We start from the raw sequence: 22,217 nt of genomic DNA, 5'->3' as shown, positions 1-22,217 counted from the left end.
CAATCTTTGAGCAAGCAACAATTAAAACTCACTTAAAACTCAAAACTCACATTTCAACTGCAATTATCTATGTCCAATGACAGTGAAATAATTAATTCACTGTGTCAAAAGAAAATAGCCATCAACATAAAATTGTACACCAGCTAAAATACCTTTAAAGCATGAGTAAAGTAAAGGTCTTCTCATATAGAAAATCTGAGGAAATTTGCCACCAGGGTATTCTCACTAAAGAAAATCCTCCCCCCCAACAAATGTTTTAGGGGGAAGCAAAGTGATCCCAGATTGAAAGCCTGTAGTACAAAGAATGGTGATAATAGGAAAGAGTAAATACTTGGGTAAATCTAAACAGAAACATGACTTTAAAATAATAATAATACCTGTGGCTTTATAAATTAAAATATAGCAAATCACCTGAAAACAATATAAGCCAGGAAAGAGTGCTTTTGGAATGAAAATGTTCAATGACTTTTGTATTGTTCAGAAAGGAGGGCAATTAGCCAATAAGATGAAATATAAAACATGAAGATCAGAAAAGAGGAAAAAACCATCTTCATTTGTAGACAACATGATTGTCTATGCTGAAAATCCCTAGTCATCTATAAAAATAATTCCCAGAAATATAATGAGTTTAGCACTTCACAGGATACAAAATAAACTTACAAAAATAAATAGCATTTCTATCTACTAGCAATGAACATATGGACACCAAAATTAAAATGTGTACCCATTGTAATCACTCAAAAATAAATACTTTAAGTATAAGTGCAACAAAATATGTATAGGACTTGTATGCTGCAAACCTCAAAACACTAATGAAATAAGTCAAAGTGAAAAAGTGAAAGTGAAAGTGTTCGTCACTCAGTCATATCCAACTCTTTGCAATCCCATGGACTGGGGCCCACCAGGCTCCTCTATCCATAGGATTTCCCAGGCAAGAATACAGGAGTGGGTTGCCATTTCCTTCTCCAGGGGATCTTCCCAACTCAGGGATCGAACCCATGACTCCTGCCTCATCTCCTGCATTGTAGGCAGATTCTTTACCACTGAGCTACTCTACTCAAGGCACTGTGATGACCTAAATGGGAAGGAATCCAAAAGAGAATAAATATATGTATATATATAACTGATTCACTTTGCTGTATAGCAGGAAACTAACACAACATTGTAAAGCAACTATACTCCAATAAAAATTTTTTTAAAAAAGTAGAACTGAGATTTCTGGTTCTAAGACACACTAGGGTCAACTCACTTTCCTCCTCGCTTAGAAATACAACCAAATGCCCTGAAAACTATACAACAGACAATAAAAAGATTCTGAATGCCAGCAAGAAGAAGCTAACTGGCAAGAGACCCCGGGACTTATTGAATGATAATATCATGAATTCTTTGTGCCATCTCATTAAGTTCTATATACCCAGTGGAGAAGAATATTCCAGTATTCTTGCCTGGAGAAACCCATGGACAGAGGAGCCTGGCCGGCTGCAGTCCCTGGGGTCGCAAAGAGGCAGACATGACTGAGTGACTGAACAACAACTATACATCCAGACCAAACGCTGTAGACCTGCAACCCAAAACAAACAACAGTGCTCTCTCTGGTCTTTCAAAAGACCAGGAAATGGGAAACATCAATACCAGCACCTAGCAAAATCCCCAGCCCCTGCCCTACAACCAGGGAACTAACAGGAGGTGTGACCTGCCTGCTGGGGCAGGTGTCCCAGCCCCGGTCCTACAGCTCAGGCATCACTGGCAGGTGGTCCGATCTACCTGCAGCAGTGGCAGCAGCCAAGCCCCAGGCCGACCCAGCCCCCACTCTACTATTGGGCACAAGCAGGAGTCGACCTAACTACTGGGGCAGGATCAGCTGCGTGTTTCATTTTCCTGCCCTCCACCTGGTGGCCAAAGAGACCCAGGCCCAGCAGCTTCTGCACATCCCCACCTTCAGTGGCAGATGGTCACCAGTGACACCAGGCAGGCCAGAGAGGCAGAGCTGCAGGGAGTAAACGAGAAATCTAGCTGTGCCAGAAAAATGAAGCAGACCAGAATAACATTGCAAGGGCTCTGAAAACTAAAATGTCATTACTACAAAAGCCCACAAGAGCAGTACAGAACTATATGCTAAAACAGCAGATTTAACCAGATGAAGAGACCCCCCCCCCCAACATAATCATGAAAATGTCCAAGATACAATCAAAAGTCATTTCTAACATCAAGAACCAGGAAAGACATGATCTGAAGAAGAAAAGACAATCACCAATGCCAGTACCAAGATCAATCAAATGTCAGAATTACTTGATGAGGATTATAAAGCAGTCATTGTAAAAACACTTCAAAAATCATTGACAAATTCCCTTGATACCAACAAAAAACTGAGAGACATCAACCAAGAACTAGAATTTTTTTAAAGAAACAAATAGAGGTTAGAGAACTGAATATAAGAAACTGAAAAAAATTAGCACCAAGATACTTCATAATTAAACTTCCCCAAACCTGAAGACAAAGAAAGAAGTTCTTTAAAAAAAGAGAAAGAAATGATACACTACTTCCTCCCCCAAAAAATATCAAGTCAAAAGACAGGTTTCACATCTGAAAACATGGAAAGTAACAGGAAAGGAAACAATATTTTTAAAGAGCAGAAAAATTCATGCCAACTATAAATCCCATATTCATCGAGATGAAAGACTCTTCAGAAACGAAGGGGAAATAAAGATATTCTTAGAAGTAGGAAAAACTAAAAGAATGTGTGGCTAGAAGATGTACCCTTAAAAAATGGTTCAGAGAAGCTATCCAAATAAAATAATAAAACAGCTGAAAACTTCATAAAGGAAAGAACAGCAGAAGGGTGAAAGGGTTAGTCGCTCAGTCATGTTCAACTCTTTGTGACCCCATGGACTCTTGCAGGAGCTCACCAGGCTCCTCTGTCCATGGAATTCTCCAAGAAAGAATACTAGAGTGGGTTGCCATTCCCTTCTCCAAGGGATCTTCCCAACCCTGGGATGGAACCTGGGTCTCCTGCATTGCAGGCAGACTCTTTACTGTTTGAGACACCAGGGAAGCCAAGGAGTAAACATAATAGATTATTTTTCCCCTTCATGAGCCTCTTTAACCGTATTTTACGGTTGAAGCAAAAGTTATAATGTCACCTGATGAGGTACTCAATGGATGTAAAGGAAATATTTAAGACAAGGGAGAGTAAAGGGGTATAAATGAAGTCAGTTTTCTACACTTCACTCAAAATAGGAAAATGTTTGTACCTATATGGTAATATCCAATACATATACAATATGATAATATAGCAACCACATGAAGAATTTTATAAATAAATCAAAATGGAACCCTGAAAAATGTGCAAGTAATCCACAGGAGGGCAAAAGAAAATCAACGAAGGAACAAGAAATAGAGTGAACAAACAGAAAACAAATACAGTAAACCCTTTACATAGAAATGAGTTCCATTCTGAGAGCGTGTTCATAGGTACAATTTGCTCATGAGTTCAACAAAGTTAGCCTAGGTACCCAACTAACACAGTCGGCTATATAATACTGTACTGTAATAGGTTTATAATACTTTTCACCCAAATAATACATTCAAAAATAAAACAAAAAATAAACCATTTAAAATCTTACAGTATAGTACCTTGAGAAGTACAGGAATACAGTACAACAGCAGGGGCTGGCATCGAGTGAACAGGCAAGAAGAATTACTGACTGGAGGAGGGAGAGGAGGTGGGTGATGGTAGAGCTGAAGGGTCGTCAGCAGTAGGAGAAAGAGGGCAAGCTGAGATGTCATTCACACCTGACGTTGATGACACAGGTTCTGGTAACTTGTTGGATTAAATTCTATTACCCTCTTGCTTCCAGACATCCTGGGCTTGAAATAAAGATCCTGCACTACTGTTCTCTATGTAGTCAGTCAGTCAGTTGCTCAGTAGTGTCCGACTCTTTGTGACCCCATGGACTGCAGCACGCCAGGCTTCCCTGTCCATCACCAACTCCCAGAGTTTACTCAAACTCATGTCCATTGAGTCAGTGATGCCATTCATACAGTACTATACAGTAAAATTGCACACAAGCACAACCACTTGTAGAGGATGCACACATGTGACAGTGTACGCGACGCGTGAACTAGCTTATGCAATGGGACATGAGCATGTACGTTTGCATCTTCGGAAGTTCACAAGTTGAAGGTTCATATGTGAAGGGGGAGAGTAAGGTGACTTACTGTCATAAAGTGGCAGACTTAAGGCCTAACATCTTTACCACTGAGCCATCTGGGAATCCCAGTAACCAGGGGGCTGGATACAAAGAATAAAGAGAAGCTTTAGGTGGTTTGAAATGTACATATGAAGAGCCATAGTGAAAACAGAGTAGGAGGGCTTCCCTGGTGGTCCAGTAGCTAAGACTTCGCCTTCCAAGGCAGGGCATGTGGGTTTGATCCCTGGTTAGGTTTGATCCCTGGTTGCGGAGAAGAAGGGGACAACAGAGGATGAGGTGGTTGGATGGCATCACTGACTCAATGGACATGAGTTTGAGCAAGCTCCAGGAGTTGGTGATGGACAGGGAAGCCTGGCTTGCTGCAGTCCATGGTGTTGCAAAGAGTTGGACACGATTGAGTGACTAAACTGACTGGTGATCTATGATCCTACCTGGCCCATGGCCAAAACAAAACAAAACATAAAACAGAAGCAATGTTGTAACAAATTCAATAACGATTTTTAAAAAATGGTCCACATTAAAAAAAAAATCTTCAAAAAAAAAAAAAAAGAAAGAACACAGAGTAGGAAAGGTAGATGCTTTGTTTATTGCTACTTCACAATACCCTTTCTTCTCTTCGCTTTTCTTTCCACCAACCCCCTTTTCCCTAACCAAATGCTGTCCTGTCAGAACTAATGAAACTCAAAAGACCAGCTTCCAGGCAAATAGGTCCAGATGTCTTTGACAACAGAAACAGCGACCAGAAATCACATGAAGTTTTGGAAGCGGCAAGTGCCCCAAACTGTACCTGTGGGCCGCCCCTCCCACTTCCTGCACGTGGACCACCTAGGCTCCCTCCCCATTCTGCCCCCACACTGGGGATGCGGCTGGCTCCGTGGGAGTCCTGGAGCCCTGAGCATCCCTCCCAGGGGCTGCTCTCAGTCTCCACAAGCTGCTCTTCTGTGGCAGGAAGGGGCAGGCGGCCAAAGGATTGGGTTTCCCACTTGCCAAGGAAGCCTGGGCCTCAAAGCCACAGGCTGAGCGGGCTCACAGGCAGCTAAATGAAGGGACCCGTCTGCTCCCGGAGGGCCCTGACCGCCCTCTCTCCACCCGACAGCACATGCCAGAGACTGAGACGGCTGCTCCGGCCTCAGTGCCTCCTGAGTCACTCTGCGCGAGTGATGACTTGCCCTAACCAGTAATTTGAATTCATAAAGAGAAGCAGGGTCTTCCACAAAATGAAGGCTGTTCCCATGTGGATCAAAGCATCCTGAGTCCTCTTAGGAAGGTGGCCCCAAAGGGAGGACCTGCCCCAGGTCTGGTCTCATCTGCTGCCGCCCTATTCCCAGAAGGAGTGTCCAGCAACTCCAGACCCCAACCAGTGGGAATGCCAAAAGCAATGTCCAATGTAAACCCATGGGTTGGCGCCCCCCAAAAAAAACCCAATGCAAGCTCAGGCTATGTCAATAGAAGCTCGACGTCAAGGGTGGCCTCATTATGTTCATTTACGCAACCATTCTTTCCACAATATTTATAGAGTCACTAGCATGTGCCAGTACCCAATCTCATCCAGTGCCATGAAGAGCGCCAGCTCTCAGATGGATAAACACTGCTTCAGGCCTCTTTGGTGATCTGCTAGTACTTAGCTAGAGAGAAACTGAGAAACAAATGAGATGGGAGGGGTCAGACTGCATCCAGAGACCTTTGTGTCCCCAACCCCATAGTCTCTTTCCCCTGGATCTATCCGATCGAGAGCAAATAATACCACTCTGTGTACAGTCTGAGGCTGGAGAGATGCCAGGGTGGTTACTTCCTAGATTAGAGAATTGCAGGTGTCCACGTGCTTGCAGGTAAGACCTCTTGTGGTATTGGGCAGTGCAGGGGGTACAAGGAGAAAGAGGACATGGCCGGTGGCCAAGAGCCAGGGCCCCCCATCCTAGTGCAGAACACTGAGAAATCCAATAGCAGGGACTGCTCTGGTGGTCCAGTAGGTCTGTGCTCTTAATGCAGGGGGCCCGGGTTTGATCCCTGGTCAGGGAGCTGCATCCCCACATGCCATAACTATAAGACCCTGTGTGCCCCAACTAAGATCTGGAGCAGCCAAATAAAACAAAATTTTAAAAAAGAAAGAGAGAGAAAAAAATCCAAGAACTCATTTGACCTTGGTTGTCCAAGTACTTGCACTTGTCAAGGAAGAAGGATAGAACATATATCTTAAAAAATATTTTACCTTGATTTATAACTTTAATGTTTTTAATTTCAAAAAAAATTTACTGGAATATAGCTGTTTTACAATGTTGTGTCATTTTCTGCTGTACAACAAAGTGAATTAGCTATACATTCACATTTTGTTGTTCAGTTGCTAAGTCATGTCCGAATCGTTTCGATCCCATGGACTACAGCATGTTAGGCTCCTCCTCCTTCAATATCTCCAGGACTTTGCTCAAATTCATGTCCATATGGATTTCCTTTTTGGATTTCCTTTCCATTTAGGTCACCACAGGGCACTGAATAGTGCTTCCTGTGCTATCCAGTAGGTTCTCACTAGTTAGTTACCTATTTTATACATAGTATCAGTAGTGTATACATATCAATCCCAATCTCTCAATGCATTCCATATTCTACTTAGAGGGCATTTAAAAATACTCTTTCCATTTGGAAAAAGACAGTGGATCTGGAGTAGCCGAGGAGTCTGTGCATTCCTTCCTTTGAAAAGTCTAGGTTTATGAAATGTTTGCACCTTGTTTTATGTCCCTGGATATGTTCGAGTGTGTCCTAGTTTATAGTCCATGGGAACTTGAATAGAATTTGTATGCTACTGTTGTGTGAAAATTATATAAATCTTAATTATGTTGAACTGGTTCAGGGTGATTTTCAGGTCTACCATATCCTTCTACTTTTCTGTATATTCATTCTATTAATTTTTCAGAGTTTGATACTGAAACCCCAACTGTTGCTGCTGCTAAGTCGCTTCAGTCGTGTCCGACTCTGTGACCCCATAGATGGTAGCCCACCAGGCTCCCTCGTCCCCAGGATTCTCCAGCAAGAACACTGGAGTGGGTTGCCATTTCCTTCCCTAATGCATGAAAGTGAAAAGTGAAAGTGAAGTTGCTCAGTCTGACCCTTAGCGACCCCATGGACTGCAGCCTACCAGGCTCCTCCGTCCATGGGATTTTCCAGGCAAGAGTACTGGAGTGGGTTGCCATTTCCTTCTCTGGAAACCCCAACTAAAAATCTTAATTTATCTACTTAAAAAAATAATTGCAATATATAGTAGGACTATCTGTAACTTTGTTCTGTATTTTCCAAGTCTCTTTTAAATGTGTTACCATACTTCATAATTTAAAAAATAAGAAAGAGAGAAAAAAAAGAAATGTTCTTAGTCCAAACTGAGATGTTATGTAAGTAATATGCCTAGTTTCAAAAGACTTAGTACGAAAAAAGAGATGTAAAATACTTTGATAATTATTTGATATCATTTGATAATAATTTTATATTAATGAAATAATGTTTTGGATATATTGGATTAAATAAAATATGTATTAAAGATTTTTTTAAGAAAAGTCCATTAAAAAATCATAAAAGATAAAGTCTAGGTCTGATACATTGAGTTTCTATTTACTAGGTTGGGGAATCTGACTTTGAACACTCTTCCCCAGGGCTCTGGACGCTACCCTGAAGAAGAAGCCCCTTTGGACCCTCAATGCACAGCACAGATCCAAATGTCTGCTTCAGATTCTACACGTCCCTGCCCAGCTCTGGCACATCCCTGGGCGGTGACTGACTTAGTCCTGGTCATGCCAAACACAACACATCCAATAAGGCTTTTATTCCTTTTTTCAGTTGGCTGTTTATCTAACTTCCTCTTTTTTAATTTTCATATTAGGCGTTTCTAGAGACAGGCATGATGTCATAGGGCCTCTTTCCAGACGTTGTTTTGAAATCAGTGTAACCATGGCATTGCTGGAGGCTGATGAGTCCCCCTGGGCCAATGGAGTCACGCCTGGGTGCAGGGCAGGGTAGGAGCCAGGGCGGGGAGTAATGAGTCCCTGCGAGGAGGGACAGGGCGGGGGTGTTCCTGAGGACACAGAGGCTCCTCTAGGAAAGGACACTGGGACCAGCTGTCAACTTGGACCTTTATACCCTGGCACTTTTGACACAGGACGGTGGCTCAGATGTTAAAGAATCTGCCTGCAATGCAGGAGACGTGGGTTTGATCCCTGGGTCTGGAAGATCCCCTGAAGGAGGAAATGGCAACTCACTCCAGTATCCTTTCCTGGAGAATCCCATGGACAGAGGAGTCTACAGTTCATCTGGTTGCAAAAGAGTCTGACACAGCTTATCGACTAAACAACAACAACAATGTGCATTGCATGGTGGATTTTCTTGTGTAAATACTTATAACTGTATCCTCATAAAACTCATCTGAAGTATGTATCATACTAAAAGTCTCCATCTCATAGATGAGAAACGGACACACAAAAAGTTAAAGCAATCAGTAAGGACCTACTGTGTAGCACAGGAAACTCTTTTTCAATATTATGTAACAAACTAGATGGGAAAAGAATTTGGAAAAGAATAGATACATGTATAGGGGCTTCCCAGGTGGCACTTGTGGTAAAAGAATCCACCTGCCAATGCAGGTGACATGAGAGACACAGGTTTGATCCTTGAGTCACGAAGATCCCCTGGAAAAGGAAATGGCAACCCACTCCAGTATTCTTGCCTAGAGAATCCTATGGACAGAGGACCCTGGCAGGCTCCAGTCCACAGGATTGCAAAGAGTAGGACACGAGTGAAGAGACTTAGCATGCAGATACATCTGCATGTGTGATCACTGTGCCGTAAAGCTGACACTATTAATGTCATAACACTGTTTATCAGCTATGTGCTTAGTCGTTCAGTCATGCCCGACTCTTTGCAACCCCAAAGACTGAAGTCTGCCAGTCTGCTCTGTCCATGGTGATTCTCCAGGCGTGAATACTGGAGTGGATTGCCATGCCCTCCTCCAGTTTATCAGCTATACTTCAATATATATTTTTAAAAATTTAAAAAGGTAAAGTGAATTTTCCAGGAACACACAGTTTACTAATTGGGAAAGTTGGACTCAAACCCAAGCAGTCAGACTAATGAGCCCACACCTCCAGCCCCTAGGCCGTACTTCATCCCCCTGCCCCTGACATACAAATGCTGCTGTGATCTCCTTCCCTGGAAAGGGTCACTGAGATAGAACTGTGAAAACACTGTCTAAACCAAAGTATTTAGTGCACACATGACTCACAGAGAGACGAGAAGGTGAGGCTTGCCCCGGACCCCTTGCCAGTCTCCTGCCCTTTGCCCGTTCATCTGGCCTCCCCAGGTCTCCAGCATCCTGCCACTAGACAGGCTCCCAGAACATAGCTCCAGACACACCATTCTGTGCATGGAGCCCATGCATCAGCACTGGGGCCTCCTCATTGCTGCATCTCTGCTCATGCAGTTCCCTCCACCTGGGAGTCTCTCCCACCCACTCCCGTGTTGCCAAATCCTATGTCCTTCTGGTGGCATCTCACCTTTTACTGGTCATTTCTGCAGCTCTGAATATTTCCCATCTTAGAACACACCATCTTCCTCCCCTGGGATTGTTCAGGGCAGAACTTGCAGTTAAACTTGCCACATTTCATCCTCCCATGGACAAATGGTGCTAACTGTGCCTTGAAAGTAAATACCTACCCTGACCATCCACAGTACCACTGCCATGACCTGCTCAAAAAGCCACATCACTTCTGGCTTGGGTTATGGTCAAAGTTCTGCTCACTGGCCTCCCTAGGCTCCACTCTCTGCTCTGGAGCCAGAGGGCTTGTTAAAATTATTGAGGTGGCTCAGTTGGTAAAGAATCTGCCTGCAACAGACCACCTGCAATGCAGGAGATTCGGGTTCGATCCCGGGATTGGGAAGATCCCCTGGAGAAGGAAATGGCCACCCACTGCAGTATTCTTGCCTGGGAAATTCCACGGACAAAGGAGCCTGGTGGGCTACAGTCCCTGGGGTTGCAAAGAGTTGGATTTGACTTAGCAATTAAACCACCAGCACCCCTGCTCCATCTTCCCATGTTTTCCCATCCTTCTGAGAGTAAAGCTCCATGTCTGGTGGATACTGGCTCCCGTCCCGACTCCATCCTCCCCACTCCCCTCTTCCCTGTATACCCTGTGCACACTCTCCTCTTACTGTCTTTGCACATGCTGTTCCCTCTGCCTGGATGTTCTTCCCCCAGATGTTCATATGACTCACTTCTCTGCTCTCTTCATTCAGGTCCTGAATGTCCCTTCTTTAGAGAAGCCTTTATGATCACCTTTTCAAAAAGGGCAGGGACCCCTCCTCATCTCCCTCTCTATCCCTTTATTCTGCTTAATATTTCTTCACTATTGAATATTTTATCACATGCTGAGTTGTTAACATCAGTATTCCCCCCACTAGAATAAAAGTTGCCCACAGGCAGGGACTGAGTCTGCCAACTCTATAGAACAGTGCCGAATCTGGGTTGGTACTCTGTAAACATTGACTAAGTGTACCCATGGGCTTCGCTGGTGGCTCAGAGGGTAAAGAAACCATTTGCCAATGCAGGAGATCTGGGTTTGATCCCTGGGTAGGGAAGATCCCCTGGAGGAGGGCACGGCAACCCACTCCAATATTCTTGCCTGGAGAATCCCATGTGCAGAGGGGCCTGGCGGGCTACAGTCCATGGAGTTGCAAAGAGCTGGACGTGACTTAGTGACTAAGCATAGCAAACCCTACTTAGTTTCCCTTCTCCTGCTTCCCTGTGGCTCTGCTGACCATCCCTCATTCACACCTGTGTTGGAACTGGCAGGGGGCACCTGGAGAACGCTCAAGGTTGGCATTCCAGTGCAGACTCACTCAGCCTGTAGTCCTTGCCCTGCTCAACATATGGGCTCCTGCCGGGTCTGGGCCCTGTAAGTCAGCTTCTATTAATATCAGGCTCTTGACTGGTGTGAATCGAGCTGCCTGTCTGGAGCCATGACCTCCCCAGTGTATAGCACCTGGCATTTTCCAGCAGGGATCTAGGCTCAGTTTACCTGGGTGGGGGGAGCTTACACAGTATCTTCATGAATCTTTAAGGCAGGAAAGTCAACTGAGCCTGACTCATTGTTATTGTTCCAGTGGGTGCTGCCCCAACCTTTTCCCTGCTCTTGTTCAGAATGCGAACTTGCTGCCTCCCTGACTTTGGACTAGGACGATGTGTTGACTTTCATTCATGGCCCCAGGAGCCATCTGGGATTCCTCCCGCCCCACACACACCCTGGCGCACCTTCGTAAAGAACATCCTCCTGCAGGCCTTGCCTCGATCGTTCCCAGCTGCCTGGAGTTGTGTGGCCTCAGAGGACAGTGTGAGGTCAGGAATGCTGCGGGGCACAGCCTCTGACGTGTCTGCCAGCTGCACAGATGAGTGGAAAATTCCCTCCTTGTCCTGGCCCAGGGAAATCTCAAAGGGGTCAGGGTATCTCTCGTCAGGGCTTGAGCTGTCATCGCTGGTCTGGGCGTTACAGAGGATCAGGGAGCGGGAGATGGACCGCAACTTGGTGGATTTTCTGCTCTTTCCGGAACGGCTGTGAGGCTCCATCCTCAGGGAGGAGGTAAAGCTGCCCTTCTTCCTTTCCTGATCTCTGGCCCTCGGCTGACGAGTGGCGACTGGACTGGGTTTAGCCACCACGTCGTGGGTCCCTGGAAGAGAAAGGAAATAGGAAGAGGCAATGGGACTTGCTGCAGACAAGTGGAGCAAGACACAAGTCCTGGAACTGAGCCACGATGTCCGTGAAGCAGGACAGATGGCGAGATCATCACTCGATGTAACTGGCCCTTCCAGGGTGCCGGCCACATGGAGGGATCAAGTGTTTACCACACCCTCCTGAAGCTCCAATACTTTGGCCACCCGATGTGAAGAGCGGAGTCATTTGAAAAGACCCTGATCTGGGAAAGATTGGAGGCAGGAGGAGAAGGGGACAACAGAGGATGAGATGGTTGGATGGCATCACTGACTCAACCAACATGAGTTTGAGCAAACTCTGGGAGACGGTGAGGGACAGGGAAGCCTGGCGTGCTGCAGTCCATGAGGGTTGCAAAGAGTCAGACGCAACTTAGCAACTGAACAACAACAATCACTCTCAGGCTCACAGAGCCCAGAGCTTCTCTTATCCAAACCCTCCTTCTACACACGGGGACACTGAGACAGAGAGAAAGAGGTTCAAATGCAAAGCCACAAAGAGCATTCGTAGGACAGATCATGGGTAGGAGTTTAGAGATCACAGAGACCTGTGAGACTTTTAAATGTAAAAGTCATTCTTCAGACAAGAGTGTATGGGGTACTCCAGTCTATAGAGCGGGTCAGAGTGAAGAAAAGGACTGGGCTGAACCTGCCAGTCCCCTTCTGCTACCCCTGGTCACTCCTGTGGCATCTCCAAGTAAACCTGGGGCTTCAGAGCCCAGGCTGAAAACTGCTGATGTTTATGCTCTCCATTTCCAGATGCTGCTGCTGTTTAGTTACTCAGTCATGTCTGGCTCTTCAGACCCCATGAACGGTAGCCCATGAACTGGCTCCTCTGTCCATGGGATTCTCCAGACAAGAATACTGGAGTGGGTTGCCATTTCCTTCTCCAGGGGATATTCCTGACCCAGGGGTCAAACCTGTGTCTCCTGCTTGGAAGGTGGATTCTTTACCACTGAGCTACCTGGGAAGCCCAATTCCCAGATAAAAAGCCTAAAAGGAGGTTGGGAGGCTCACCTAACGTTGACCCACCAGGATTGTTTTGAGTATAAAAGAAGGTGAATCCTAGACGGTTCATGCCAAAGGGCTTAGCACACAACAGGTACCTGGAAAACCTGTGTGCCCTTCCCCAGGACCAAGGTCACACCTGGTCAGTATCTCGGCCAGGCTGAGGGTCTCCTCTGTCATCTTTCCCCATGGGATCAAGATGGAGATCCCCATGGGATCAAGATCAAGATCTTTCCCCATGGGATGAGTCAAAACTGGCTTTACTCATCAGGTCAACAGCATCACTCAGCACAGCTCAGCTCCGCTTCGCTGAGAAGTGCCTGTCATGGATTCAGGCATGAATCCTGTCCATGAGGCAGGTGGTTAAAGGGGCTCTGATGCTGCAGAGTTCTGACTCAGGCCCAAGCCACAAAATAAAGCCTGTTGCCAGAATAACAGACTGTGGGATGCTCTTGGCCCACGGGTACTGCTGTTGGTGTACAGCTAGTACTGAATAAGGAAAAGCAGAGGTCTTCCAGCATTTCATCATGCAGAAACTCTTTCATATTATATAATCTCCCCAAGAGAACACCTTCTTGAATGAAGAGTGTTTTTCAATACCCAGGTGCATTGTATTGTTTTCTCTATTAGCATTTTAATTTTATCAGCGTATCTACCAACCTCCATGGCTCAGTGATAAGGAATCTGCCTGCAGTGTAGGAAACACAGTAGTCACAGGTTCAATCCCTGGTTCAGGAAGATCCCATGGAGGAGAAAACGGCAATGCCCTCCAGTATTCTTGCCTGGCAAATCCCATGGACAGAAGAGCCTGGGGGTGGGGTGGAGGCTACAGTCTATGGGGTTACAAAGAGTCGGACATGACTGAACACACATGTACATGTCTATAGCAACAAATAACAATGAATCAAAATGAATGAATGAATAACTATTTGAGAGTGTACCCTATATATCAGGTACTCTTCTTGATGCTTTGGTATAAATTAACTCAGTGGGCTTCCCTGGTGACTCAGACAGTAAACAAAGTGGAAGTGAAAGTCACTCAGTCGTGTCTGACTCTTTGTGACCCCATGGATTATACAGTCCATGGAATTCTCCTGGCCAAAATACTGGAGTGGGTAGCCTTTCCCTCCTCCAGGGGACCTTTCCAACCCAGGGATCGAACCCAGGTCTCTGGCACTGCAGGCAGATTCTTTACCAGTTGAGCCACAAGAGAAGCTCAGTAAAGAAATCGTCTGCAATGAGGGAGACTCGGGTTTAATCCCTGGATCTGGAAGATCCCCTGGAGAACAGAATGGCTACCCATTCTAGTATTCTTGCCTGGAGAATTCCATGGACCAAGGAACCTGGCGGGCTACAGTCCACAGGGTTGAAAAAGTCAGCCATGACTGAGCAATTAACACAACTAAATATTGGTCCATTTTATCAAACACCCTCTTGCCAATATCCCAAAGTCCTGTACTCTGTTTCCTTCCATCTAGAAAACAGTGAGTCCCCTACATACAAATCAGTTCTGTTCTGAGAATGTGTTCATAAGTCCAAGTTATCTGAGGTACTCAGCTAACACAATAGGCTATAGAGTACCATACTATGTTGAAAGTGTTAGTCGCTAGGTCGTGTCCGACTCTTTGTGACCCCATGAATCGCATTCCGCGGTTCGATTCTGGGGTTGGGAAGATTTGCTGGAGTAGGGATAGGCTATCCACTCCAGTATTCTTGGGCTTCCCTGGTGGCTCAGATGGTAAAGAATCCTCCTGCAATGTGAGAGATCTGGGTTCGATCCCTGGATGGGGAAGATCCCCTGGAAAAGGGAAAGGCTACTCACTCCAGTATTCTGGGCTGGAGAATTCCATGGACTGTATAGTCCATGGGGTTGCAAAGAGTTGGGCACAACTGAGTGACTTTCACTCACTCACGGTCGTAGCAAACACCTTCTTCCAACAACACAAGAGACTCTATACATAGATATCACCAGATAGTCAATAGTGAAATCAGACTGATTATATTCTTTATAGCCGAAGATGGAGAAGCTCTACACAGTCAGCAAAAACAAGATACACAGTCAGCAAAAACAAGATCAAGAGCTGACTGTGGCTCAAATCATGAACTCCTTACTGCAAAATTCAGACTTAAATTTAAGAAAGTAGGGAAAACCACTAGGCCATTCAGGTATGATTTAAATCAAATCCCTTATGATTATACAGTAGAAGTGACAAATAGATTCAAAGGATTAGATCTGATAGAGTGTCTGAAGAACTATGGACAGAGGTTCCTAACATTGTACAGGAGGCAGTGATCAAAACCATGCCCAAGAAAAAGAAATGCAAAAAGGCAAAATGGTTGTCTGAGGAGGCCTTACAAATAGCTGAGAAAAGAAGAGAAGCTAAAGGCAAAGGAGAAAAGATATACCCATTTGAATGCAGAGCTCCAAAGAATAGCAAGGAGAGATAAGAAATCCTTCCTAAGTGACCAGTGCAAAGAAATAGAGGAAAACAATAGAATGGGAAAGACTAGAGATCTCTTAAGAAAATTAGAGATATCAAGGGAACATTTCATGCTAAGATGGGCACAATAAAGGACAGAAATGGTATGGACCTAACAGAAGCAGAATATATTAAGAAGAGGTGGCAAGAATACACAGAAGAACTATACAAAAAGATCTTAATGACCTAGATAACCACAATGGTGGGATCACTCACCTAGAGCCAGACATCCTGGAATGCCAAGTCAAGTGGGCCTTAGGAAGCATCACTGTGAACACAGCAGTGGAGGTGATAGAATTCCAGCTGAGCTATTTCAAATTCTAAAAGATGATGCTGTGAAAGTGTTGCACTCATTATGCCAGCAAATTTGGAAAACTCAGTAGTGGCCACAGGACTGGAAAAGGTCAACCAAAGAAAGGCAATGCCAAAGAATGCTCAAACCACTGCACAAATACACTCAGTTCACATGCTAGAAAAGTAATGCTGAAAATTCTCCAAGCTAGGCTTTAATAGTATGTCAACCAAGAACTTCCAGATGTTCAAGTTGGATTTAGAAAAGGCAGAGGAAACAGAGATCAAATTGCCAACATCCGCTGGATCATTGAAAAAGCAACTGAATTCAAGAAAAACATCTACTTCTGCTTCATTGACTATACTAAAGATTTAGACTGTGTGGATCACCACAAACTGTGGAAAATTCTTAAAGAGATGGGAATACCAGACCATCTTACCTGCTTCCTGAGAAACTTGTATGCAGGTCAAGAAGCAACAGTTAGAATCAGACATGGAACAATGGACTGGTTCCAAATTGGGAAAGAAGTACGTTAAGGCTGTATATTGTCACCCTGATTATTTAACTTATATGCAGAGTACACCATGTGACAGCATATTAATAAGCAGAGACATTACTTTGTCAACAAAGGTCCATATAGTCAAAGCTATGGTTTTTACAGTAGTCATGTATGGATGTGAGAGGTGGATGATAAAGAAGGCTGAACGTCAAAGAATTGATGCTTTTGAACTGTGGTGTTGGAGAAGACTCTTGAGAGTCCCTTGGACTGCAAAGAGATCAAACCAGTCAATCCTAAAGGAAATCAACCCTGAATATTCATTGGAAGGACTGATGCTAAAGCTGAAACTCCAATACTTTGGCCACCTGATTTGAAGTGCTGACTCATTAGAAAAGACCCTGCTGCTGGGAAAGATTGAAGGCAGGAGGAGAAGGGGACGACAGAGGAAGAGATGGCTGGATGGCATCACCAACTCAATGGACATGAGTTTGAGCAAGCTCCAGGACATGGTGAAAGACAGGGAAACCTGGTGTGCTGCACTCCATGGAGTCGAAAAGAGTTGGACATGACTGAGCGACTGAACAACAACAACAACCACACGTATTTAGTGCTTATGATGTACTGTTCTAATTGCTTTACCATTTAGTTCTCGTAAAATCTATTGTAGGCTCCATCAACATCCTAATTTTGCACACATACACACACACAAAAATGGAATTCATGGGGACTTCCCTGGTGGTCTAGAGGCTAAAACTCTGTGCTCCCAGTGAAGCAGGCCTAGGTTCAATTCCTGGTCAGGGAACTAGATTCCACATAGCACAACTAAGAGTTCGCATGCCTCAACTGAAGATCCCACACAATGAAATGAAGATCCAAGATCCTCCGTGCCACAATTAAGACCCAGTACAGCCAAAAAACAAACAAGATATGTGCCTCAGTTATCTTTTTTTGAACTGTGGTGTTGGAGAAGACTCTTGAGAGTCCCTTGGACTGCAAAGAGATCAAACCAGTCAATCCTAAAGGAAATCAACCCTGAATATTCATTGGAAGGACTGATGCTGAAGCTGAAACTCCAATACTTTGGCCACCTAATTTGAAGTGCTGACTCATTAGAAAAGACCCTGCTGCTGGGAAAGATTGAAGGCAGGAGGAGAAGGGGATTTTTAGAAAGATAACTGAGGCACAAAAAGGTTAGGTCAGTTTCCCAAGACTGCACAGACAGAACTCAGTGAAAGCAGGAATTTAAGCAGGCAATCTGACTCTGGGGCTTGCATCTTTGCCATGGTTCTACACAGCCATTGATTAGTGTCTCTCTTTAACCTCAATCTCTCCCTCTCTTCTGGGTTTTATCCTCAGCATATAAACATACTCAAATTGTCCATCTTGGAAAAATTACATGTTGTATCTATATCCTCTTCTTGTTACCTGCCTCTCTTTATCCCCTTCATATCTTCCCCTCACCTTTTAAAAATTATGGTAAGAACATTTAACATGAGATCTGCCAGGCTTCACTGGTAGCTCTGTTGCTAAAGAATCCACCTGCAATGTAGGAGACCTCAGTTTGATTCCTGGGTTGGGAAGATCCCTTAGAGAAGGGATAGGCTACCCACTCCAGTCTTCTTGGGCTTCTCCGTTGGCTCAGATGGTAAAGAATTCGCCTGCAATGCGGGAGACCTGAGTTTGATCCCTGGGTTGGCAAGATCTCCCTGGAGAAGAGAATGGCTACCCCCTCCAGTGGGAGAATTCTTTCCTGGAGAATTCCATGGACAGAGGACCCTGGTGTGTCCATAGGGTCACAAAAGAGTCAGACACAACTGAGCGACTCATTTTTCACTTTCACTGCTACCTTAACAGATTTTAAAAAATATTTACTTATTTATTTGGCTGCAACAGGTCTTAGTTGAGACATGCGGGATTTAGTTGCAGCATGTGAACTCTTAGTTGTAGCATTTGGGGTCTAGTTCCTGATCAGGGATCAAACTTGGGCTCCCTGTTGTACTGGGAGCACAGAGTCTTAGCCCCTGGACCACCAGGGAAGTTCCTTAACAGATTTTAAAGCATACAAACCAACACTGCTAACAACAAGCATGGTTTTGACAATGGACCATTCTTCGGCCCTTCCTCTTCCTGAACAAAATGTTTTACACTCAGTACTTTCTGCCCTCAGGCTCACCTCCTCTTTGAGCTACAGCCCACAGAGTCAGCTTCCTCCCCCAAAACCACTGAAACTTTTTAAAATCACTTCTGCCTTTTACCAAAGTCATGAACCCAAGTCCAGAGGGCGTGGCCTGCTTGCTCAAAACCTGCCTTATTTCTAGAGGATTCATTAATCTGAATATCATTGCTCATATCTATTGGTTGAAGAATACAAAGAAATCAAGCTTTTAGAGTAGCTCTTTTTCCCCCCATCTTCTCATTACTAGCCTTAACTTCTGGGTGTCATCTTTCAAATCCAAATTGTAAATGCTCTCCTCCCTGCCACTGTAATCCAACACAGGCATTCCTTTGCATTCTGTCAATTCAACATCCCCAAACTATAAGCTCTCAACACCAGCACCACTGTAAGGATTAATGTATCCAAACCTCGTTGCCTTTTGTTCAACTTCATGAGGATTCCCCGTAGTTCACCTGGAACTCATGGAGAGGGAAGTGTGTGTGTGTGTGTGTGTGTGTGTGTGTGTGTGTGTGTGTCACAGCTAACACTGGTCCATTAGGCATTTGAAATACTGAAAGACAATTGAAGTTTAAAATCCTTCTGGACTTCCGTTGGTGCTGTATGGAGAACCTATAAGTACGGAGTTGCCCATACCACCTTGTGGAAAGGGCTGCCTGAGAGTGAAGCCAACACAGAAGGTCCAGAACTCACAGAGGAAGATGAAGATAGAAAGGGAGACAGAAAGAGAAGGATGAGCCTAGAGGATATAAAACCAACACCTGGGACTTCCCAGGTGGTCCAGTGGTTAGGAATCCACCTTCCAATGCAGGGGGTGAGGGTTCAATCCCTGGTTAAGGAACTAAGGTCCCACATGAGTGTGGCAAAAAAATAAAAATAAATCGTTAAAAAAAAATAATAATAATACCAACACCTAGATACAGCCATGCCTGAAGCCATGCTATACCTGAAGCCATACTATCTATTCACTTAGAGAAATGAATAAAACTTCCTCTTTTTTTGCTTAAAAAATCCTCCTGAATTAGTTGTTCTTTCTGATGCCACTGGCATAAGTTATGGAAAATAGTGACATTCAAAGGCCGAGAGGCTTTTTGAAACTGCCTTTTATCCCATCCAAGTCTAGTAGAGGAGCCAGTCACCCCCAGTCAAGGCCCAAATTCTTCTCCCCTTCAGTGCTTGGCTCTGGAATAAAGGCCTCTTGCCTTCTTTTTCACCAAGCATTACCACCATCTGTGTGTATTCTTAGACTGCAAAGCCAGTTCCCTTCCCCCCTCTATCTCCCCACCCTCCGCAGCCCACAAGAGCTGTCCCAGCAAAGGTGAGCTCACTCAGTGAGCATTTTCCAGGACACAAACATGTGGAGACCTTCGGGACCCCATAAAACGCATGTCCTGCCCCCAGTGGTGGAAACGTTAGCTGCGTGTAGGGTTTAGGAGACCAGAAGGATCGAATTCCTCAGTGGAAACTGGGCTAATCCCAGAGGACCGTTGCAGGAGTGTCTGATGAGTACAGTCAGTTTTTAAAAATAAGCTTTTCCAGAGAGAACCAGGACTTCTGCGGCCGTGGCTGTCACGTGGGATGTCCAGTGGAGCCCCGGGATGGGAGGCTGGGGATACACTGGGGACCAGGGAGTAACTCTTCAGTCTAGAGCAAAGAGGGTTTGCAAAATGAACCCTGTTACTGTGGAAAATGTAAAAAAGAAAGGGAACAATTGCAAAAGGACTGTAGAGGAAAAGCCAGGATTGGACTTCTGTGGGAGCCTGTGTTCCCTCTAGGCCTGGCATAGTAAGAGAGGAGAGAGAGAGAGGATAATTGAAAACACAGCACCGTGGTCACACGGTTCAACTTAGCTTTGGTAATTGTGCTCAGGACATTGGAACCAGCTTCTGCTCCCTAATGGAACCAAATGAGAGTGGAGCTGGTGGGCAAGCCCATGCCATTGCCCAATTCCAGTCTTCAAAAGGTCAGAAGTAATGAGCTTTCTCTGATTTTACCCCAGGGCTGTAGGAGCATTTGCCAAGCTCTTGTCAGCCTTGCTCTACCCCCGTGGGTCCTCCACCAGGCTGTCTTTCAGGTCTGTTCCAAGGCTGCCCAAGGATGCACAGCTAAGGCTTCCAATGTGGCTGTGCTAAAAAGGACCAGCTGTTCCCCTTACCCAACAGAAAACTCCGAAGGATCCACTTCACCCCGGGAATCAGCTCTCCTACTCCTTGGAGGCCTTTCCTCCCAAACCATGATTGTATTCACTTTAGTTAGAGCTTCCATAGAATGCTCGGGCTGGAAGGGTCTCCATATGACCCACAGGAGGAGATCCTGTGGCCAAAAGAGACACGAACTGACTCACCATCATAGTTTCAGTGTGCTTTAGACCCACCTTGGCTAAGCTGTCATCTGTATAGCAAATGCAGAACTGGGACTTCCCTGGTGGTCCAGTGGTTAAGCATCTGCTGCGTATTGCATAGATCATGGGTTTGATTCCTGGTTGGGGAACTACATGCCACAGAGCAACTAAGCCCGAGAGCCACAACTACTGAGTCCCGGTGCTCCAACTAGAGAATCCACACACAATGAAAGATCTCGTATGCCACAACTAAGACCTGGACAGCCAAATAAATAATTTTTTTTTAAAGAAAGAAAATGCAGTGTCAAAAGTATAAAGTTGAAGGGCAAAAAAACAGATGGTTCTTCCTTTAAAGGGACTTGAAGAATTTCCAGACTGGGGGCCGGGGAGCTGCATCAGTTAGGTCCTCAAGGAGGACTCTCTTCTTTCCTTTCTTTCTTCTTTCCTTCCTTCCTTTTCACTTGTTGACTTTGCAAGCACTTGCTGAGAAAAACTCTTACGTGCTTGCCTCTCTGCTGGGCACAGCTAACCCACTAGAGAAGAAACCATGGTATTTCCATCTGGTTAAAATACACTTAATTCACTGGAGAACTTTGCAAGGGTGCATAACCATATGGAGAGAGGGGAACTAGCTGATAAAATGTGTTTCAAATTTCTGAGTTCTCCGACAGTGTTCTATATCAAAGGCAATTTTTAAAGTTTGGTCACTCCAGCCCGGGGGTAATTTTTTTGTTTTCAGCTGAGGAGTGACTCAGAGATAAGAAATGAAGGGAGGAAACTGATGGCTCCTTTTCTTTCTAAAAGAGTGTCTTTAATAGGACTCCAGGGACCTGCGGCTGGAATCAGTGGGGTGTGTGTCTGTATACATCGGTCACGGGACAAGACGAACGGCACAGAGCCTCTCAGCCTCTTTCTCAACTGGTAAAGTGAGCAGGCTGTGTTGAAGTGAGTTTTATACACTTGATCTTTCTTCCTCTGTGCTGTTACTTCCCAGAGGGAAGGGACCATATCTCATCATTTTATGTCCCCAGAGCTCTGTCAAGGCTTGCCACACACACAGTAGGGGCATCTGCATGTCCAGTGAATGAATGAATAGTGGGTAAGCATCTCAAAGGTTCCTTTGCCCTCAATGGACCTTTCCCACATCAATATGAGGTGAAATGATCCTAGATGGTTAATTTTATGTGTCAACTCCACTGGGCTAAGGGGTGCCCATATAGTTGCTGGGCTTCCCAGGTGGCTCAAGTGGTAAAGAATCCGCCTGCCACTGCTGGAGATGTGGGCTTGATCCCTGGGTCGGGAAGATCCCCTGGAGGAGGAAATGGCAACCCACTCCAGTATTCTTACCTGGAGAATTCCACGGACAGAGGAGCCTGGCGGGCTACAGTCCACGGGGTCACAAAGAGTCAGACACGACTGAACCACTGAGCATGCAAACACACACGCACAGTCACTGGAAAGCCATTTGAAGTCTG

The 22,217-nt window shown here is 45.1% G+C and overlaps 1 protein-coding gene across 6 annotated transcripts in view; it reads right to left on the bottom strand.

Moving 5' to 3' along the window:
* The window catches only part of IL16 (interleukin 16), a 126,443-nt gene that overhangs the window by 68,054 nt on the left and 36,172 nt on the right, over positions 1-22,217 (bottom strand). For all 6 annotated transcript variants that reach the window (XM_059878979.1, XM_024981655.2, XM_024981659.2 and 3 more), the window contains one exon: positions 11,497-11,909. In XM_059878979.1, coding sequence (XP_059734962.1) covers positions 11,497-11,909 — 413 coding nt within the window. The remainder of the gene's footprint in view (positions 1-11,496; positions 11,910-22,217) is intronic.

Source organism: Bos taurus, chromosome 21, assembly GCF_002263795.3.
Source record: "Bos taurus isolate L1 Dominette 01449 registration number 42190680 breed Hereford chromosome 21, ARS-UCD2.0, whole genome shotgun sequence".
NCBI classification, from domain to species: Eukaryota; Metazoa; Chordata; class Mammalia; order Artiodactyla; family Bovidae; genus Bos; species Bos taurus.
This window is presented reverse-complemented; position numbering and strand designations above follow the sequence as displayed.